Raw genomic sequence first — 22,167 nt, forward strand, 5'->3', positions numbered from 1 at the left:
ATAGCACGTATCAAATTTCTGGACTTTGTTTCTACAGGAAGTAGTGGGAGCTCATGGTAGGAGGGTACAAAAAGGACTAGACATGTTAATGGAGAGGGCAGGCCAGTCCCTCCCTCTCCGAGTGGGGTGCTGAATTAGATGATCTCAAGAGGTCTCAACCTGCCTTCCTGTGATTCTGTAACATTAACAGATGCTAACAGGGACAAGCAGAAACATATACTCCAATGCCCCTTATCCAACCATTGTGGCTGCTGGGGACATATGAGGAGAGCAGCCTACAAAATAGTAAGGCTCTCCCTGAAAAACATTTCCCAGTTTCTCTGTCAAAGATATAGTCCTGTCAGAGGTGGTTTGGCCCTGTAGCACATTTCTTATGTTCTTAACAACTGGGTACTATATTTATAGAGGACTTGGATAGCCTTAACCTGATTGTTCCTCTGTGCTTTGTCTTGATCTTACTCTAGCCTTTAACCCCTTTGCTAGTCTGTGATCCTGAAGTGCTTGTAAGCATCCTTGGGAAGAGCAACAAGTGAATTCATTTCCCCACGTTTCTGAGCGAGGGCTAAGTTAGCCTACTTATTTCATTGAAGGAACTCTATGTATTGCACTAATACCTTTGGGCTACCTTTAAACAGATGAATCTACACATAGATAAACTTCTGCTTCATCCCTTTGCCTAGTTTCAGGTGTCTCATTTTCAATACACCTGCTCAGCTGTTGCTCTTTCTCCATTTCTTTCTGTGTGTGCCCCCTGTTTTCAGATTCCCCTGTCCCATCCACAGCTGCAACATTTTCCCCATGCTGCTTGCGAGCCCCTCCATTCGCCTCCTGCCTGGGTGGTAGTCAGCCCAGCTGCTGTGTGCTTCCCGGTGCCCATCTCTGAGGACAGGCTTGTTAGGCAACAGCTGGATACAACCTGCTGACACCACAAGGCTATTGCATCAGCTCCCAGAATGAGATTTCTTTGGCACCAGCTGCTCCAAATTTTCCCTGGACATCTCACTCCAGCTCCTCTCCACCCTTGGCCACACACACACACACTCTCACTCCTCCATGGGTTAGCTCAGCAGGAAACCCAAGCCTGAGAAAAGCAGGTCTCACTTTTGCCTGGCCTGATTTGGGATGACTCGGGTGTCCTTGCTTCCACTTCTCTATTTATTAAAGGGGACAAGGATATGAGGCGTCCAAGCTACCCTGCTTCCACCATGCTCTGCTCTGATTAGAGCAACCCTAGATCTGGAGCAGCCCTCCTGATGTAAAGAGAGTAACATTTTCTCATTATTGCTATTCCTTGTAGATCAAAAATTAAGGGCAGTGGAGCTCTTATGCAGGACATTACAGAAGTGTCACTGATACAATAGACCCTAGTTTTCAAGTAATTAGTTTGTTTTTTTTTTTTGTTTGGTTTTTTTTTTTTCCTAAGTGACTATAACCATTTCCTACTCCCCATAATTTTGCTCTTAGAAAAACATCTGGAAAATCCAGGCAACCTTTAAAAAGCTGATTCCCCAGCAAGATAATATTTGACTACAGACGTTTGTCCCCACACATACCTTATTTCACAGTAGGTCTACAATAGCTTGACTTGAATTGTCTGTTGGAAAGGAAGCTCTACTTGTAGTAGAAGGTGTATCTTGCTGTATCTTCACAGACTATGAGCTGATGTAAAGCAATTTCCACAAAATTCGTACAGTGAAGTTGAAATGAGGTGGCGTATGGGAATGTCAAGATGAACACCACAGTTTTCACCACCCAGGACCTTCATCCTGCTCCTTTTCAGGACCCCTGGTGGCAGGTGCTTACTTTACCTAAAGTCCCTCTAATGAATGCTTGCTGCAGTCACTCCTAGAGGCAGCTGGCTAAGCAGAGAGCACAGAAGAGGAGGAATATTTTACCTGTCTTTATATCTGCAGAAGCCTTTTGCAGGTGACAGGGCCAGAGCTTGCCAATGACATGCAAGGGATACATGTGTCAACATCTTCAGGTGAGGCCACAGGGAACCCTTACTCCCTCTTAGAATAAGGGCTGTGGGGAAAAAACACCAAAACCAACTTAGCTCCTGACTTTTGGTCTCTTCTGCTTCTTGCATCCTCACTACTTCTGTGACTATCATTAACTATAAACTCTAGGGTCCTAACAGCCATCTTTTGTATTTTAATTTGGGAGGGGGCTGGAAATTAGGAAAAGGCTGCCTGTGTTCTGCGTTATATTTGTCATGGTAATAAATGTTTCCCATGTTAAGGTTGAATAGCCTCAATGGGACACACCTGTGTCCCTCTTACTAGCTGTGATCTGTGCTAATTGAGTGAGTGATGCACCCATTGAAAGACAATGGAAAAGAATTAAATGAAGATGGATGAATTCAAATGCATCTCTCTAGCGAGGTGAGAATAGTGTTGTTTCACATTCTTTTAATTCCTGGAAGTGTCAGATGTTCTGATTCTGAATTTTCCCACTTGATAGCAAAATTGCCTTTTTGTTCATGCTTCAGCCTCCTTTACCCGTATCTATTTCTACAGCGAGGATCAAAACGTTGTTTCTGGAGCAGAGGGAGTTAAAACAGTCAACAGCCTTATAAAGTGACACTGCAGCTGTTTCTTAAGTAGCAATGGATCTTAATGAAAGGCTGCTCATAAAATTATTATCACAGCAGCAAGTAGAGGTCCCAACTGATATTAGGCCCCTATTGTGCCAGGCACCGTATGAACACATTAGGAGAGAATAACTTCTCTGTGAGGAATTTAAAACCTCATTAGATAAGACAGAAAGAAGCTGTGCCAGGAATAAGGGTCCCCACGGGGTAAAGAAAAAGGCCCTGGTCACAGGGAAAACACATGATAGAGCCCAGAATAAGATGCTGGGTTCTTGCCACCCAGGCTTGCTGGCAGCCCTAGAAGAGAAGGTCATTCGTATGTAGCAGCTCAGGACCAGTTTATTCCAATTGCCTGAGGCCAAGATTTGAGACTTCCCCCCCCCCCCCCCCCCCCCCCAAACATAAATTCCAGTCCTGCACAGGGAAAGCCCTGGGCCTGACCTGGGGCACCTCATCACCATGCACTGGTATGCGATATGGAGGCAGCATGCCCAGACTGGGTAGAGCTGGGCTGTGCATCCAGCAAGAGGTCAGCACCGCGTTTAAAGCAGCCGCGCCCATGTTATTTGGCTGTCATACCCCCTCTTGTAAGATCTGCCGCCTTCTAAGCCAGTGTCAAATCTTCTTTGGACTTGAAGTTGGAAGGGGCTGAACTCCCAAGGTAGTACTTTTCTTGGAGTCTGTTGGCAGCATTGACAATTAGGCAACTGATGCATTAACATGCCAGAGAGGCTCTGATGTTTATTCATGTGCTGCTCTCGAGGGTTTATTGAATTGATGCCTGGTAAAGCAACTAATGGGAGCCCTTGGCAGGGTACCTTAGATGGATTTCCTTATTATCTCTCTAGATTTTATACTCTCTAGCAAAATCAATATTCAAGCTGGTGCACAATGCAGCCTCTTTTAGCTTCAGGGTTTAAAGATTTATGGGGCACCAGGGAAAACCAATGAAGGCAAAAGACAATGACAAAAGAAGTAAAATTCAAGTGACACAAATTGCTGCTGAACTAGGGTGGGCAAAAGCGATCGTTAGGTTTTGAATTTTCTGTCTTTGTTAGGGAACCATTTTTTAATTAACTTCCCCCTGCCCGCCCTCTTCCTTTCCTCCCTCCTGCTTTGGTGAGGCTGCATGTTGCCCTCGCACTCCAGAAATTGTGACCAGGGCAAAGGAAATGCTGAGCCTTTAACAGGGAGTTACAAGGATTTCAGGTGGCAGTTATAGGTTTCTGCATGCAAGAGACACCAAAAGAGCAATGGAAAGCAGGGAGAAGAACCACAGCTGTAACATACATGCACCCTATGCATCTTACCCTTTCCCATACTAGGTCTGATCTATATTGCATGGACCTTTGTGGGGCTTCAACAGTCCTGTGAATGAGAGCCAAGGGTTCTACTTATTTCAGTTTTGGAGCGGTGGAATAGGGAGGAAACCAGCCTTTTGCTCAAATACTTCTTTCTTTTTTTTTTTTTTTCGGGGGGGGGGGGGGGAGGCGGTCAGAAGTCCTGCAGTGTCACAGGGTCAGTTTTCTTCAAATTGCAAACTTGCAAACTGCCTGGCACTAATGCTTTTCACAAGTAATGTAGCCCCCCCCCCCCCCCAGATACGACCTGCTGCCTTGTGAGCCTGCAAGCTAATTTGTGTGGTTCTACCTAGCTAGAGCAATTATGATACTCAATCAGATATCTATTATTTCATTAGTTCTGTGGAGTTATCATTAAGATTCCCACCATGTTTGCTTACGACTTCCCTAAAGGGAAATAAATGATAGAGTTTAAAAGGTTGGTAACACTGTGAGGTTAAGTGGGTACACAGCTGGCTGGCACTCTCACCAGTGCTACCCCCGGACTTTCCTGATCACAAAATTACTGCGTGTTTTCTTTTCTCTCCCATCTTCAACAGCAGCATTAGGAGGCTTTTTCCAGCCATCCTTGTAATATGCTTGGAGGAGTTATGAAGTGAAATATCACTTGTGCTCCAGGATGAGTCAGAAGATTTTTCTCTTTCCTGTTGTTTAGTATGTTTTTTATTGCTACAAGGTTACAGCTTAACTGTTAAAACAACATTGAGGACTTAAAAGGTTATCTAGCTATTAATGCAAACAAGTTCATGGTAACAATATTTGTGGGCGTCTAAGTGTTGGACATGGGGCAACCCTATCCTGTCCATGGTTTGCATGAAATGATTTTGTATTAAGTTGAAACGAGGAACTAGACTGCACGTATCAGTCTAGAGACCATTCAAAAAGGAAAGTTTTGTTAGCAGGTGTCAAATTCAGTCTTGGTTGAGAATACAAATAGTAGAATTCAAATGGCACCAGAGGTCCTGCATGATCTTTCTAATCAAGAACAGCTGCCACCTGCCAATACCATCTTCTGTACACATGGATATAAGACAGGCAGACTGTGGTTGCAGCATCACATACCTACAGAGCTTTTATGCATCATGCTGCAGTGACACTTGCAAAAAACATCTTTCATGGGAGGAATCGCAGGCCTGGCGTGGCTGAAGCAAGGAAGCTTCTTAGCCATCCTCTCTTACAGGAGACCTTCAGCACTGGCATCATTGTATGTCCTTCACCATGTTCTTTATTTGCCTTTCTCCACAAACTGGGTTACAACATCTGCAAATGCAGTTCATAAGCCAGTGGAGAGAGAAAATACTAAGTCAAATTTCTTGCTTGTTCCACCAGAATTTAGGTGAAGGATGTTTTGGTCCTGTTTGCATGCTGCCTGAAGATACTGTCACAATCACAAATCTTGATAACTATAAACTCTTAGTATAAACTCTTAAACAATTGATAGTGTGAAAGTGGTGTACAAATCCCATGCGGGGTCTCAAGAAAGGGGCAAATTTAAACCAGTAAAATTCATGGCCCAGCAGGCTGTGGAGGATCTTGTCAGTTCCTATGTTATGTACCTCTCTCCCCCCAATCATTTTATTACCCTGAACATCTGTGGAAACGTAGAGGTGCAGGGAGCCTCGAGGCTGCTCAGCATGTTTGACTCCATTTTCTCCTTAAACATGTGCAAATGCTACTTCTATTTGCACCTTTGCAGAGCTGTGATTTGCAACACCAAAGCCTAAATGACACCTAAGATCCCTCCAGAGCATTAAACAAACAAGCCAGTAGGACATCTCACATTCTGGGAAGTGCTAAATTGAAAGCAGTAGTACAGACTGCGCTGCTTTGAAAATGAACCAGTTGAATTTCTTTGCTGTGATCCAAACCCGAGAGGTCTTTTCTTACAGCCTTTTCTGCAATAATCCAGGCTCTACACAATCCCCAGAAAACTGAACCAGGATTCTGATTCAAGGCTTATAATGTAGAAAATCCTGTGTTTCTCATCTCATTTTGGTTTTAATTGGATTTATATGAAACAAATAAGAAAAAGAAAGAGGACAGCCAGGGGACTATCCACAGCAATAGTTTGACAGACCAGGTGTTTAACATTTTATGCACCATCAGTGAGCCTCTGATTTGATACTGACAGCAGATACAAGCCTCACAAAATTAGTCAAGAGGCAAGTTAGTAGCAAGTTAAAATCTAGACTGTGGCTAGGACTATACAAGGTAGTTTGGGCTTGAGGATTAATATTGGTTGAAGGACTGTGTTAAAATAACTGGCTATAAGGACAATACCTTCTAGTGGTATCTCCTGGGCTGTCTGAAAGTTATTCTCGAAAATAAGCCCTTTCCTCTTCCTTTTAAATGACTTTGCAAAGAACAGTCCTATCCCATGTGATTGTTAATAGGTGTGTAGTAGGTTCCGCAATCACAGAAGAGCAAAATACATAGTGCCTCTCTTCTAAACATCCTTTAAAAATGCCTGCTTTTCTGGCCAGTCATCTCATTGCAAATCAAACTGCTGGGATCAGAACTTGCTATAATGCAATGTTTTCTTAATTTGTTTCTGTGATATACCATGGATTTCAGGAAAAAGGCCACAATTATTAAAAACAAAATCTGTAAGTCTGTCCTCCGCCAGTCTTTTCCTTCTGCTGAATCATTACCTAAAGAATTTTGGAAAGATTTCTTCAACTGAAAAAAAAAAAAAAAGGAAAAAAAGTGTTACTTTATTTGTACATTGAGAGAATGACCAAGACTAGTCTTAAAAGGAAATGGGTGCAAAAGATGACAAACCGTGATCTCAGATATTTCAGTTCTTTGTTCCTCACTGCCTATGGTTCTCATTCTTTGAATTCTGTGCCAAGAACCTGATTCTGCTTGATAATATCATAGAATCACAGAATTGCTTAGGTTGGAAAAGACCTTTAAGATTGAGTCCAACCGTCAACTATGTCCACTAAACCATGTCCTGAAATATCAGTGCAATATCAACATAAATCAAGAAAGTAGTATAAGACTACAACAAGGAGCATTCCCTCCCATGGTGTTTACATGAAGTTTATGCAGAATTTAACCCTAATTGTTAATTTAAGAGAAAGATCAATCTTTTAAATCAATCTTTTAAAAACTGGGACACGTGCTTAAGTGGAAGAGATCATTAAATGATAAGGCTGCTATCTAAGATTTTCTAGGCATATTTTGGATTAAAAGAGGCAGGCAAACATTTTTTATGGTTACATTGTGAGAATAGATCAGTCAGAAATGCTGACTTTGAATTTCTTCAGAAAAACAACAAAACTTCCAGTTCACTGCCTTTACTGCCCTTATAAAGCTGGATAATTGTCTCTGCAAATTGAAGCCATAAATTACTAATTTCACATGGTGGGAGAGGGTTGGATATACTAATTAGTCAGACAGTTGCATTCAAAGTTCAAGCAAGTCAAATCCCCTCCACGTATTTATATGTTCTTCTGTCTGGAGCATCTAGATCATTGCCACAGCTTACTGAGAAATATCAAGGAAGGTCCAGTCCCAGTTCTGCCTGTGTTGCCTATGTAGACTGGAAGTGCCCTGAAACACGGGCTCCATCCCTCCGGATGAATGCCTGGATTAGCAGGAAAGGGTCCTGATCTAGGCAGCGGCAATGAGACACAGAACAGTAAAACTGCATTGCAGGTCAGAGATCCCTTCCACTTAAAACCTTGAGGGTGAGACTGAAACACCTCCTTACATTGTGTATAAATGCCGTAAAGTCCATTTTCACTTGGGGAGTTCCTTTTATTTCCTTTTTACTGGTGGAAAGCTCCTGCGGGGCAGACTTGGCTGAATTCAGCTCAGGTATTGTCCTGGTAGGAAACTGTGTTGGGGGTCCCCCTGGCTGCGGGGCAGAGACTGAGCCTGTTGCTGTGGTGTTTTTGCTAGGAGCTCTTTGGAGCACCATTTTTGAGCACCCACTTTGAGGATGTGCAGTGTCAGCAGCATCTGGAAATGCTTGTTTATTCTGGGCTTTCTTTCTTTCTTCCAATCAGAGAGTCCGAGCTCAGAAAACAGATGGGATTGTTCTGCTAGTAATTGGTCCAGCTGCTGCAGAGAAAATAGAAGGAAAAGCATATTGCAGTAATAAAAATATAATAAAAGGAATCAAGCAGGATACACAAGAGTATATGAAGCATGCCTGTGTCTTCTGCTTGGTCCAAAGAAGAGGTGCACTCTCTGGGAAATGAGGTGTTGCCATAAAAAGGAGGAGAAAAGCCTAAAGGACTTTTTATTCCAACAGATAGATCTAATTGCCTAATGGAAAATCTGCAAATGGACTTCAGTCTGTGGCCATTGCAATCTTGACTCTCTAACCTAAGCTTGTCAGGGAAGAATCAAAGACAAGTCCCCTGACCATCATTTCTTTACCTTTCCTTATCAAACATGAGAGCTGGTCCAGAAAAGAACCAGGCCAGTAACCATTTCTCAATAATTACGTAGGAAACCAAGAGCAGAGCAGTATACAGACACTTTTATAAATACTGTCACTTTTCCTGGGTAGTTAAGCTCAAGCAGCATAGCCAAGGAGAAAGAGGGTCAAAGACGTAAATTCTAAGCCTGTTATTGGAAATCCTCCTCTTCCTGGCACCGAAAGGATTGTTCAGATGTACCTCAGAGTTAGCACTTTGAACACTGAATAGCAGGACAGACTTTAAACCCACATGACCTAGAGCAGTGGCTCGTGCAACGTACCATAAGGATGCTCTCCCTGACCTGGCAAGCTCGATCATTCAGCTGAAATTCCAGCTCTGCCACCTCCTGACAAACAGCTCGCCTTAAGAGTTGCAGGTGTCTGCCTTCCTCCCTGTGTTACTGATTTGTTATCAATTTGTTATTAGTTAGAATTAATCATATTTAATTTTAATAGGAATGTAGACTTATAAGAAATATTTTAGCAAAAACTATACATATCTATTGCATTTTACATTTAACCAACAGTTTGATTAAGAAGTAGAAAATTGTGAAGCATAGGTATGGGAGTGTTAAGTTTGAAATATAGTCATAGGAACTTAGGAACTTTAGAAAATGTACTATGTGTAACCATAAGAATTTGAGTATTGTCTAAAATCATTTAAGCACAGAAACTATGACAAAGATTTGTTGATCACTAGTGTTTTGTTTTAAGAAACTATGGAAACCGTTATGGACACCAGTTTGCTGCTTGGAAACCCCTTATCCTTCCCACCTCGATCTAATTATCGAGGATTCCAATCAGTAGAGTTAAGTGAGATTAACCAATGATTGTTTTAACATAAGAATATTAATGAGATGGTGTGACGGAAGGACCAATCATTAGAAAGGTTATATTTAAGAATAGACATAGTATGCATTTTTATGTAAATTAATATAGATGATGGTGAGAATCGTACTGCGCAGAATCACCTGAGAGGTCAAGAAGCGGACAAGTGAGGAAGACTATGAAAGACCACCAGAGGACTCTAGAGGACCACCAGAGACCTTCACTGCACCTGCATAAAAGACATTTGTAAATGCTAATAAATTCCCAGAAATCTAATGAATATGTATAACCCTTCTCGGAAATCTAATGAATATGAATGAATAAGTTTAATATAAGGTGTATGATTTTGGTGTTCAGGTGTGCGTGGTTCGTGAGAGGACTCGCCCGCGCACCCGGCTGTCAATAAAGAAGTGTCTGCTTATCTACACTAAATTGGTGTTGATAAGTTCTTTATTCCAAGTTTTTCGGCAACACCTGTATGGACAGCAATGAAAACACACTCGAGTGAGCAGTGAAAACCCTCCTCTTCCTATGCCCCAGCATGACACCCGTATCTCCCTCTGTTGCAGTCTTGGTTTTACCCATGATGACAGAATACCTTACAAAATAATAAATAACAGCCCTTGTCTGCTTGACTCCCATTTCTCTGACTATCCCGGTTGCAAGATTAAACACATTGTAGTTGCAGACTCAGCTTGAGTCTGGGCAGGTTTATCACTTCTGATTTATCACCAGCACAGAGACTGCATAAATGTCCTACTTTCAGGCAACTCAAGACTGGAAGCCCCTAGCAACTCTTTCTGAACCCGAGGCTTCGTGGTAATCACTGTGAGCTTGGGCTGAGTACGTGAAAAGCTAGTTCAAGTTTTCCTGCATCATCCCTGCATTGACTGTGAGCACTAAGTATGTGGCCTAAAGCGACTGATTTGTCAGAGATCACTCCCACCTCCTTCCCTTAACCCAGCATTGACCTGGGACAGTGAGATCCAGCTGACCGAGATCTGTTCCTGCATTCCTATTGCTATTAAAACAGTATTTCCATGCTAAAAAAATCTAGCCTACATCTATGGAACAATATTCCCCTTCAAAATGCTCATGTTTAAGAGCCTTGACTAGTGTGGAGAGAAGCTGGACTTTCCCCTGAGCAAAACCCACATCACAGTACATTTCTCCTCCGCTTGCGGGATGCCCACAGCTGCACCTCACTGGCCAGAAGTGCTGTTGCTAACACAAGTGACCAGACACGTTGCACGCACTCATGGGCTCTTGCTGATGCTAGCTTTGGATTTTGGTAAGTGCGTGAGGCTGCAATTACCTTCCTTCATCTGGCATAGCCCCAGAAAACAGCACCTGCTGTTCAGTCATTTGCTGTTCAATCTCATCCAACTTCTCCTGGAAGTGCTGGCAGGAGCTCTTCATTGCTTCTATTTCATGGAGGGTACACTACACAGAAAAGCAAGAAGACGCCACACTTCACTACTTTTCTTTGAGCATTTCCATGTCGAGTGCATTTGAAGCTGACAGCCCAAATGATATGGGTCTTCCTCTTACCTGCCCAACAAGGACTCTGTGAGCAGCTGCTATGAAAGTCCAGATGGCACTTCAGGTGAATTTGGTCTGGGTGCATCACTCACATCCCCGTCACCACCTTTTCTCCTAAAGCATGTAGGATTAAGTCCTAGCAATATTTGAGTCAATGAGAATTTCATTTTTGCCATTGAAGGGGAGAAGGACTTTGATCAAAGATCTGACACAACGTGCCAAATTCTGATGTTATCGTACTGTTGTCAGACATTACATTTGAGCAGTATGAGTTGCTATGGATTAATGATAGGTTAAATTACTGTCCACTGGAAGTTAGAAACTTTTTAAAAAGAGAAAGGAGGGGGGAGAGAGGGAAGATGAATACGAACTATGAGAAGGAAAAGCATCTTTAATGATGGGTTCTGCTAAGTGTTATACTGATAATTTCTCATCTATTACGAGTTAGAAACCTAGAACTGGATTTATGTAACCAAATGCAGACATCTACCGCAACAGATGTACTTGGAAGTACTGAAACAGAGCAATTGTTCTGATCCATACATAGACATCCATAACAGGTCAGAGGATCTATGCCGTAAATGTGACCATTACTCTTCATTGAGAGAAAGTATCTACTATGATTGATCATCTACATCTACCCTGACGTAGCCATCTCTACACCAGGAATGTCTCAAGGCGGGGGAGATGGATGAGCAGGAATGGCACATGAAAAAGTATAGGCAGATTTGCAAGTTATTACTTTGTAGCACAGGACTAATACAATGGCAGCCCTCTAGTGACATTGAAATAAATCCTGTAACTGGAGTCTATCAATGTCTGAGTTTCTAGCCACATTAAAGACTTTTCCTCAACTTTTCACACCTTGTCCGGAGCAATAATGCAGGCAGCATCATCCAAATGATTTCGGAGACAATACCATCTGCCTTCTGAAAGCATGCGCCCCTAATACGCTGAAATTGCTCCCAGTGCAAGAAGGCATTTGACATGTTCCCATCTTAGCAAATTTTGGTCTATTGTAAGCCATGGGAAGACAGTGTAGAAACCTGCACTCCACTGCTGACCTCTGTAACTGAGAGAGAACAAGAGGCATGTTTGCAAAGCATAGAAATGCACAGTCTCTTTGAATTCCAGCAATCATGTCCTGTGATGATCTCCTTGTGTTTGTGTGCTTGAATGTGTCCCTCAGTCCCAGCAAGGCCTGAAACATGATGAAGCCCTCCCTGCTAGGGGATCAGCTTCAGCTAGAGGGCAAAAGATGCTCTCCATGCATTTGAGAAACCTCATTCTCAATCTCCATTTCAATGCAGCTGTTATGTCAGGCACAGTCTTGATGTGCGTGACCCGGGGATAAACCATCCCATAGCAGTAAATTAAAAAATCTAGCCCCAAGAGTCATGGGATTGCACCAGAAAGAGCTAATTAGAGACTAATAGTAGTGTGATAGGGCCAGTCCTGTGACTGCAGTGGAGGTGAACTCTCCTAAGTGTCTGCTCCATGCGGAGCATAACTGGTGCTTTTAATGCTGTGGGTCAGGGCAGCAATCCCACCCCACTGAGGCAGTCAGATGTGTTATGAGCACCTTCAGACTGAGTGTTGGCTGATTGCCCATTTGCCCCCTACCCCAAACTTTAGTCTTAATCCTCAGACAGTTTTCTTGTTCCTAGATGGGAGTGTGTGGGGTACAAGTGAGCAGTGCCCACATAGCAATCATTATTTCTTCTACCCGCTACCAAATCTGAGCGGACAGAGGCCTTATAGCCATCAAAAAAGTGTGCCCAAATGAGCTTAAAGAGCTCTCGTCCTTTAGGTCACTAGGAAAAAGGTGATGGGCCACAGACAAATTTCTAGGTGGTTCCTAAAGGCTAACAGAAATTTGGAAAGCACCATGCAAAAGATCCAAAAGGCACAGTGTGTGTAGGTTTAGTAAAAAGTTGTGCCAGCCCTTACAAATGAGGTACAAGCAGCTCCCATGGCACCGGCTCTTTGAGCATATTACAGAGCACAAATTCACATAGATTAATTCGGAGTTCATGCTCAGCAGGGATGGAGGGGGGACTAACTGTTCCAGGACTGATTTCATGCGAGGTAAGGTGCACGTAAACAGGGTAAATTTACTGTCTAACAGTTACTCTGTAGTGGTTACATGCATGCCCTTGGCAAATGGGATATAACCTGAGCAAGCTTCTCACAGTAAAAGATGTAGAAACTACCACACCTGTAATGCAAAGTACAAAGTAGGCATGGGTGTCATCGCTGCAGAGTGACTAATATCCAATAAATTCACTCACTTATTGTACAGTGACTTGGATGTGGAGCCGTATCCCTAGGAACAGATCTTGGATAACAGTACTGTGCAAAGTCTGTTCCTCCCACATTCCCTGTCCACAGGCTAGAGAAGACAAATCACCATTAGCCTCTCCTAGAAGAGTGATAGAATAGCAGTGAATCAATGAGAAAAGTCTTCCCAGTCCAGCATAAGGTACTGACTCACTGCCATCTTGTGGCAACAGCAAGATAGCTGACAAAAGGCATATTTTCCAATATACTGTTCAAAGAAAAGACATTGCAGATTTATATATTCAATGATAGAGCAGCATAAAACTCACCAGTTTCACTTTCTGGAACTTTTATCTAATAATTTTCTTCCCCAATATGTACAACAATTCAAGTTTCATTTCCTTATGAAGAGCCAATAGAAGAGGAAAAAACGGAAATGCCTGCAAACTAGCAGGAGGTATGCCGCTTCTTCCACATTTTTCTCAGGATGCAAAAGCCACTCCTGACTCCCCTTCCTTGCTTTCTTCCCCAACACACCCTGAGTCTTGCACAGCTTTTGGGAACTCTCAGCAATTCTGAACAAAGAAATAAAAAATCTGGTGACTTTTTCCTATCGGTATCTTTATCGTAAATATTCATCTTAGCAAGCCTTTAGATTTAATGCAGGCCTCTTATTCTACCACAGTAAAATGGCTTGAGGCTCTGAGAAGTCACATTTCACTTTGATTTAGAGCAGTTTGCCTTATGGTGTGTATCTGGGTGTTCAAAATTAGTCTTTAATAAAAACTAAGTAACAAAACCAAAATGAGTTCTCTTTTTCTAAGAGGATTACACTAAATCATGTAACCTTGCATTTTCCGTGGTCTAGTATGTTACTCAATTATGGTAACTCAGCTGATTCACAGGAACTCACTGAAACTCATTCTCAGCTCTCAGCTCTTCATTTGACCTGTAAACTTTATCACACAGTTCACAGTAACCATTTTACAATTGAACTGATGTACATAAGTTACTAAAAGAAACAGCCCCACAAAACTGAAGGTACACAGATATGTTTGGCATTTTTGCCCAGAAGGGAATGCTTCTTTTCCATTTTCTCATTTACATTCCCAAGATATGTCTCACTAAAGAAGCAAGCATGGCAGTAGAGGAAAGGAAAAGGCAGCTTGTACATTTAGCTCGTCGGCGTGTCAGCTGTCCACGTATATGAAGAAACCTACTCACCAGAGCAAGATCACTCATTGCAGTGACCTGTAGGAGCATCAGCATTTTCAAGAGCTGCAGCTCAGTGGCGGCATGGTTTGAGTAGCAGCCCACAGGGTGTTGGGGAGAGACAGCCACGGAGAAGGTCCAAAGGCAGCAGCCGTGGCAGCAGCAGCAGTGGCAGCAGCGACTGCCCTGCGCAGCCCCGGCACCGGAGGCTTCACCCCAGTAGCGTGACCTGTATTTGCCACAAAGCATGCTGTCAAGAGAGGCTGATTTTGTCAGGTGAATATGGGGTGGACAAAGCAGTGGTGGCCACCTGGGTTTCCTGGTGGGAATGTTGGTTTGGCTGGAAGCTTCAGTGGTCTGCTTCACGCCATATTTTGAAGCCCCTGGGTCTGACCACACGACAGGACTACTCTCAGAGCAATGCACTAACACATCAGAGAAGTCCACAGGATCTTCCCTAGCAAGGCTTTCACTGAGAGGGGCATTTTGCCCTGTGGCCTTTGTTCTTGAAGTAAACTCCAGCCCTGAAGACATCTGAACAGTAACAGATTTCAGAGGAGCAGAAGCCATTTCACTGTTTTGGACAGCGCCTCCCTGTTCTGATTTGTTAGCACCTAACATCTCCTCTATGCTACCAGTGTCCTGATCTTCAGATGAACTTAATCCAGGCCCCTCCACTAGGCAGGAGGGATGCCTCTGAGGTACTTGCAGAGAACAGCTTGAAGCTGCACTGCTCCCACTTTGCGCTGCTGAGTCCCACTGCGGAGTTTCTGGGAGCCCCATTTTGGGGAGGCACCTTGTATTTTTCGAATCACCATCCATTTTGCAGAACTTCTGCCCATTTGTCACCTCATTCACTGCAAGCAGGGTACCATCTTTGCTGACCACTTCCGCGCCCCACCACAATCCTTTAACATTTCCTGCACAACCTCCACAGGCACTTTCACGACACGCAACTACAATATCCTTTTCAGTCCAGCACCTCTCACCTTCATCTTCACCTCTGATTTTGCTCTTACTGATGGCTGCAGGGTTTATATCACTCAGTTCAGTGAAGGTTTCACTCATCTTTTTGTGTCCTGTACTAAAATATAAATGACAATCAAATCTGGAGGAGCTAGGATCACTTTCATCCTGAGTATCACCCTGAAAACAAGGATTATGCTCTTTTATGCACCTCTCTTTTTCCAGTTGCTTTCTTTCAATTTATCCTCTTTCTTGTCCATGTCACGTAACACTTCTTGGACAAAACTCTGTGGCTCAGCATTACATGCCTGATACTTGCCATTTTCTGCAGTCAGCAGCAGATGAGTCTCTTCTCCCCGGTCACTACATGCTTTTGTTGATTTAGGTACTGACAAAATGCTCTCGCAAGCTGTGATGAAGACGTTAGCAACACAATCATCTGGCTTTTGTTGAAAATCTTGATTTAACATAGGAAAAACTGCCTTATGCGACAGAGCTGTTTCTTGATTGTGGATATCAGAAATAAAATTAATCTTTCCCAACAAAGGTGCATTCTGAAGGACAGGAGGAAGGGGGGGGGGGGGGGAGAAAGAGGAATTGAAATAGTACATTTGTTCTATCACACTGGTTTGCCCACCACTATTTTGCCCTGGTCACGCCCAAAGAACCAAAGAATCAAAGATTCTTGTAATATTTCTTCTCTAAAGCCTGTAACCTTGCACAAATCTTGTATTAGTGTGGTGGAAGAATTGCACAAATTTCTGAGAAAGCTTCTTGTCTTCTGAGATTTTCTAGGAGGATGAATTTGTTTTCACAAAGCTTTCACAGCTCCATGATTTTCTTTTTGTTACTTGTGCCAGGTTTACAGACTTTTCACAGACCTACCGATGACTATTGCTCATTTCTTACTTGCAAGAGTACAGGTTCTGGCAGGTCCTCCATGAACCCACTGCTGTCTGACTGGCAGCTGCTTGTTCTTGTCACCATCACCTCTGCTGCAGAAAACAAAAGAATAAGAAAAATTAGAAAGACAGAAAGCAGTACCAGGCCAAAATGAATATAGAGCTAAGCAGGGGCACTTTAAATGTACATTTCTAGAAATATTCTTGATCCTGGCCAGAAATCTGCAATATTGCTACAGCCAGGAAAAAAGTCACAAAATGTGCTCAGGATAGCTACTGCTGATGTTACTAAGCATTGACTTATTCACCAGTATAATCATCAACTGCAGATTTCAGTTTTAGATATATTCACACAACATACACAGTGTAAATAACCTATAAAGCAGCCAACCACTTTTTTATCCTTTGCTAAAAATGTTGACTTTTGAGTGTTAGAACTGGCTCAGACCAAGTCTCATTCGTACCTATGTAGTTTCAATGTCTTCAGTCAGGAGACTCATGCAGGGAAAGGGAGCTGCTCTAGCCTCTCCCTAGACCAGTTTGTCTGTACTTTGATGCACCGTATATCATCTTTGTTGTTTTTTCATCTGAGTACAGGAATTCACAGCAACAAGCAGAGATGATGTAGGGTTGCATGACAAGACATAAAGGCAAGAGGAAGATATTATAGATTTACTCCAGAAAAGGTTTCTAATCTAGCAGCCACATCATCTGGCTAAATCAAATCTTACCCCAACTTTTGCAATTAAAAAATTATACACCATTAACTAGCTGATTTCATTAATAAAAGCCAAGCCTCTTTAAAAGTGCAAGTGCTTGAAAGTAAACCCTCAGTTATCCTGTACACTCCAATGCCACTCAGCCCTTGGATAACTGGCACTTTCAGATAACCTTCATCCTCAGATAATGCCCTCATTCTCAGATACCTGGCACAAAACCAGAGGTAGAGTTGGGGGAGCAGGCTGAGGGAGTCTGCTAGGGAAGGGAAGGGATGGGGACTGAGACACTCTGGATACACTTCCTCTCTTGTTCCTTGCATACTTAACCACTACTGAATCCTAAGGTTTTTTATCTTCTGGTTATAGCTGTGAAAATATGACAATTCACCTAGTAGTTCTGAGACCCAAGTTATTAATTGTCATTTGTGTGAATTGGAAAATGCACAAAAAAAAAAAAAGTCTAAAATTATGTTTTCACATATTAACAGACTATGGGCTTTATTAAATATTTCTTGGGCATCAGTTAATGAAAATGACACAATCTATTTGTAGGCAGCAATTGTAAAATCAAAACCACATATAATTTTATGGTTTTTAAATTAATTACTTACATTGTCAGTCCTGGTATCATCATCAGCACACCAGTCACTCACTCACTTTCCTATTTCAGATGAGAAATATGTGGTTCCCATCTCACACATTACAAACTCTGCTGTGATGTTGCTGAAAATTGCCTGTTTTGTGGGTGGTCTCAAAACTCATCCTTGCAGTTTCCCACAAGCAACATCGTGGTTCAGCTTCTCCCCCAGGGAGACTGCTCTACAGATTCTCTAAACTTTTTTTAAAGCTGTTTCAATTACCCTTTGCATCTTTGCCAGCTGTTGCTTCCAGTGTGTCAGTCTGGCCTATAGTTTTCCATACATAAAAATGAAGAAAGAAAGGCTTTGAAAAATTTTGAAAAGCTGAAATGTTTCAGCTGCTGTAGGTCCAACCAATTTGAGACTCAAATTATTCGAGTCTCAAATACTCAATTGTATTCTACAATCATAACAACCGACCTTCAGGCTTTAAAGTCTGCAGAATTAGAAGCCCACATTATCTGCTTACCTAGTGTTTTAAGGTGCCTGGTTTTTTCCTGAGACACATAGGATACCAAAGTGGCTAGCATGCTACTAGAAATTACATGTAGGGAAAACCCCTGTAACTTATAATGGAAGAGTAAGAGCAGTTAGAATTCATCTTCTGACTTGGTCGAAACCAGGTGGCTGTAGCCAGGTTTGACCAATGTATTAAGATAAATGCGATGCATCTGCTCCAACAACAGTCAATTTCGTTTGTGTAGTGCAACCGTGCAGCCTTCCCACCCACATTTACATTAATGCATGAGCTAGAGAACTACCCAAAATGTGTGGCAGTGGACTCCAGGCTGATCTTTAGGCACAAGGTGAGACATTAAAGACTAGATGAAATGTCTGCAGACCAAGTTAATATCACTACAGTTAGGCTACAGAAAGACCTCGATGTGTCTCCCTAGACTTGCCCTGCCAGGAGGTATGATGTGTGCTCTACTATCATGGCTCTCATTGATTAAACATGCAAGGTATGTAGACAAATCAAGGCTCAAAGCACTCTGAAAGGCTGTCTGGATTTGTATTTAAACATGGTAATATAATAGGACCTAATTACCGTTCTGAATGTAAATCCAGTTTCTACAATTTTTTATATCAGCAAAATAGAAACTTATAAAAGAGAAGAAAACTATAGTAGAAGGAGAACAATGTTAAGCAGAGTTCACCTGTGCTTGTTACTGTGATTTCATGCCCTCAGACCAAGTAATCACTTTCATCTGAGTCAGGCATCTAATTTGCACCTACCTATATGTTAGATGTGTAATGAACTAATACTCCTAGAGTAAAGGCTTACATTCCCCATATAGTCAGTGCAAAACAATGACTCTGGGGGTCTGAGCTGCAGTTCTTTTCCAGCTACATTCAGATGCCTAATTTAATCATTACATCCCACAATGACTTGCAAGGTCCTACGCAGTATGCCAGGCCTTGTTGAAGGTAAGCAGGAGAAGGTAAGGGGTTTTTAAAAGATGAGATGTTCCTCTGAATCTGTAGCGCTTTATTTGAAGCTAGTCAAAATTCCTTCAATTTCAGTGGAAGCCTGAATTTAAAAAAAGACTTAGTAAAAATGAACATGGGCCTCCAATTCAAGGTGGGATAAAAAGCTATGAAGAGATTGGCAAAGTGCTCCCACAAGGACTTCAAGCTGAACAGCACGCTCCCGGGAGAAACGTGGAGCACGGTTGTGCTGGGAAGGCAGGTTGTACTGCAGGCTGGGGCTGTGCCAGAAGTAGATTAAATACGATAGCCTTTTCAATTTGAGAGGCAGCCCACTTTCAACCTATGTAAGTATAGTTTGGTTTCATGTCTGTATACCAGGACCAAGTAATGTTTGCATAATGGCGGGCAGCATTTGCATACCAGTGAAACTGTTTTGGGTGAGGAGTGGGCTGATCTATCCCTTCTTTTCCTCTTAGCGTCTCAAACAGCAATTAAGTGAGACTGCAAATTGAATCGTGCCTGATGCTGTCCTGAGGAGGAATAGAGTTTCCCTCTCTGTGAAATTTTCAGCAATGTTAACAGCTTGCCAATTGTAACAGTCCAGTTTTTCTTGGCAGGCTTTAATATCCAGCAAGGATACCCATAGTCTGAGTTTCTACTAGGAGATTGACTCTTTACAGGTGTGTGTCCAAAGTGGGTCTTTGCTAGTTCTCCTAGGACAAATTACTCTATCCACCAGGTATCTGAAAATGTCCAGGCTGGATGCTGGTAATGGTTTGTCCCAGAACAGACTAGCATCTAAAGCCCTTTCAGCAGTGGCCAAGGTCACGTTTAGGGACACCACTTCTTCACAGCAAAAATTCCTCATGTTTAAATGAACTAAAGCCTTTTAGCAACTGAAATATTGTCTTTAGGAGGGATACAAGTTGACCAAAAGGATGGGGGAGAAGGTCGGCAAAATTTACATAGTTTATTTTGACATTTTTAAATGCTCTCACCTTTCTCGTTCAAATGAGCTTTTTTTTTTCCTGGAAGCAACTTAATTTTTTCATTTGAAGAATGGTGCAAAAAATGGGTTAAATCACCTGAACATTAAGCAAAACATGTTTTTGCTTCTAGTCTACGCAAACCGCATTTTTCCCTCGATCATTTGATTTAGCCACTGAACTAAAATATCCATTATTCATGTAGCTCTGCTCAGTTCTCCTAGTGCGTGGAGACACCCAAACCTGTAGAGATTCTGCAAATACATGCAGAGCATCACACCAAGGAAAGATAAAGTATGTTTGGAGAAGAAGTAGAGACGCAGACCAGTATTCAACTATGAACTAAAAATTACAACTCTGGGCCCTGTTCAGAGAATACATCTGGTTATGCTGGAAAGAGGAAAACTGAGAATCGCCCCTGAAGATCTTGGTGAGGAAAACCTTGGCTCTTCGCCTTTCTGTGCTAATTGAACTGGGATAGTTTAGCTCCTGCATCCCATTTCTGTTCTGCCTGAATTTTAAATAAAAATAGGTTAGAGGAACTTACTAATCGGGTTTCTGCTTCATTTTGTATCGCATAAGAAAGTACATGCCTTCCAAATCTCAAAGGTCCCACAGCTTTCCAGCCCTTACTTGATCAATCCAATTTCATTAAGAGACTTTTTCTCTCCCCTTATTTGCATGCAGACACAGTGGCTCTCATTTTCAGCAGCCTTCAGTGCAGGAACTTTCTGAAACTACCAGGCTCCTAGGTTCAACATTAACAAGAGAATATTCCCTAATTAGTAAAAAAATAAGTGCTGGCGTACAGTTCTGCATTCTTCTGAAGACTCCACAGCTGGTTTTCTGTGGACTTGGCTGCAAACAACACAGCCTCTTTCTAGTTTCCAGCCTGGAGAATGGTTGCAAACTGTAAAAGATGCCATGAGAACTACTACGCTGATTGTAAATAATAGCACATTTTTTGCATATCTTTTGAATCACATTAACCTTGATGAAGGTACTTCAATATTTGTTTTCTACGTAATTTGGATACGTGGGGAAGCATAGGCACAAAAACTTCAAATGCAAGAGCATTTGTGCAAATTTGAACTTTAAATTCACAAATTAAAATCTGGACTGCTCATCCTGTCATAGGAAAAAGCAGAATGGCTAATTGCAACTTAGCAGTGCTGTTCAAATTGTAGATATTTCTGTAGCTTTTAAAATGTTACTGGACATTGATATGGATAAATATTTCTAAAACTATCTGCTACATACATGGGACTAAATAACACACAGAAGCCACAATTTGGTCAGATATTTTGTAAAAGAAAAAGAAGCCTGGAGGACTTACTTAGAATAAGACTTTCCCACTTCGCTCTATAGGCAAAGGCATTTTTGCAGTATCTCTTGCACAAAACTCTCAAGGCATTAACTTCATTACACCTTAGACATTCTGCCTAAATTCAGCAGGGAAACTAGATTCAGGCTTAAATCTATGCATAATATTCCCACACCCAGAGTTAAGTGGACAGACAGATATCTCACTGACTGGGCCTTAAGAAACACATTCATTCAACAATAGTTGAAATCAGTAGCAGTCAAACGCAGTAAGAGATGGGGTGAATGAAGATCACACCACATCCACAGAAGTGCTAGAATTGAATGGATATTTTATTACATTTTGGATGTTTTGGGTTGTTTTGCTTCTCAAACACAAGCATCAAATGCTAAAATGCTTTGTCCACCAAAGGTGCTCAGCACTACGGCCCTTATGACAGCGAGTGGAAGATGTGAAGGCTCTGATCCTCCAACACAAGGCAAAAAAAATCAAGAATTTCTATCTTACATGACAATAAAGGACTTTAAAAAATACATTTTCAAACAGTACTTTCAAAATAAAAATGGGTTCATTTTGAGTAGTTAACTGCATCCTTCCCGTTTAGACGTTTCACTCTATCTCCTCCTGCTCTGCAAATTGATAAATCTGTATATTATCCTTAACAACACTGCCCTGCCTATGGCATCACACAAAATGATGTTGCAGGGTGAGCTGGCTACACGCTAGAGGAATACGTCAGCTGCATGGCACAGTTACAGATGCTCCAGTCCTGTGATGGCAGAGCTGCTGCAGCTTACTCCCCTCTCCTGCTACTCAGAGGATAGGCACCACTAATTTTTAAGTATCACACACCGCGATATGGCCATTAAGAGCTAATAAAACTCCACGGAAAATGTGTGTTCTGCATAAGCCAAAAAGAACCCTTTTTTTTAGTGCTGTTATCCAGAACA

General features: G+C 42.1%; 1 protein-coding gene across 1 annotated transcript in view; it reads right to left on the bottom strand.

Annotated features, from left to right (window-relative positions):
- Positions 1-7,492: 7,492 nt before the first annotated feature.
- ITPRID1 (ITPR interacting domain containing 1) overlaps positions 7,493-22,167 on the bottom strand; it is a 36,044-nt gene continuing 21,369 nt past the window's right edge. Inside the window, 8 exon segments of the mRNA XM_049817040.1 lie at positions 7,493-7,546; positions 7,673-7,947; positions 7,950-8,025; positions 8,671-8,782; positions 10,533-10,660; positions 14,264-15,453; positions 15,456-15,771; positions 16,127-16,212. Of these exon segments, the coding sequence (XP_049672997.1) occupies positions 7,493-7,546; positions 7,673-7,947; positions 7,950-8,025; positions 8,671-8,782; positions 10,533-10,660; positions 14,264-15,453; positions 15,456-15,771; positions 16,127-16,212 (2,237 nt within the window).

This window comes from Accipiter gentilis, chromosome 14 (genome assembly GCF_929443795.1).
Source record: "Accipiter gentilis chromosome 14, bAccGen1.1, whole genome shotgun sequence".
NCBI lineage: Eukaryota > Metazoa > Chordata > Aves > Accipitriformes > Accipitridae > Astur > Astur gentilis.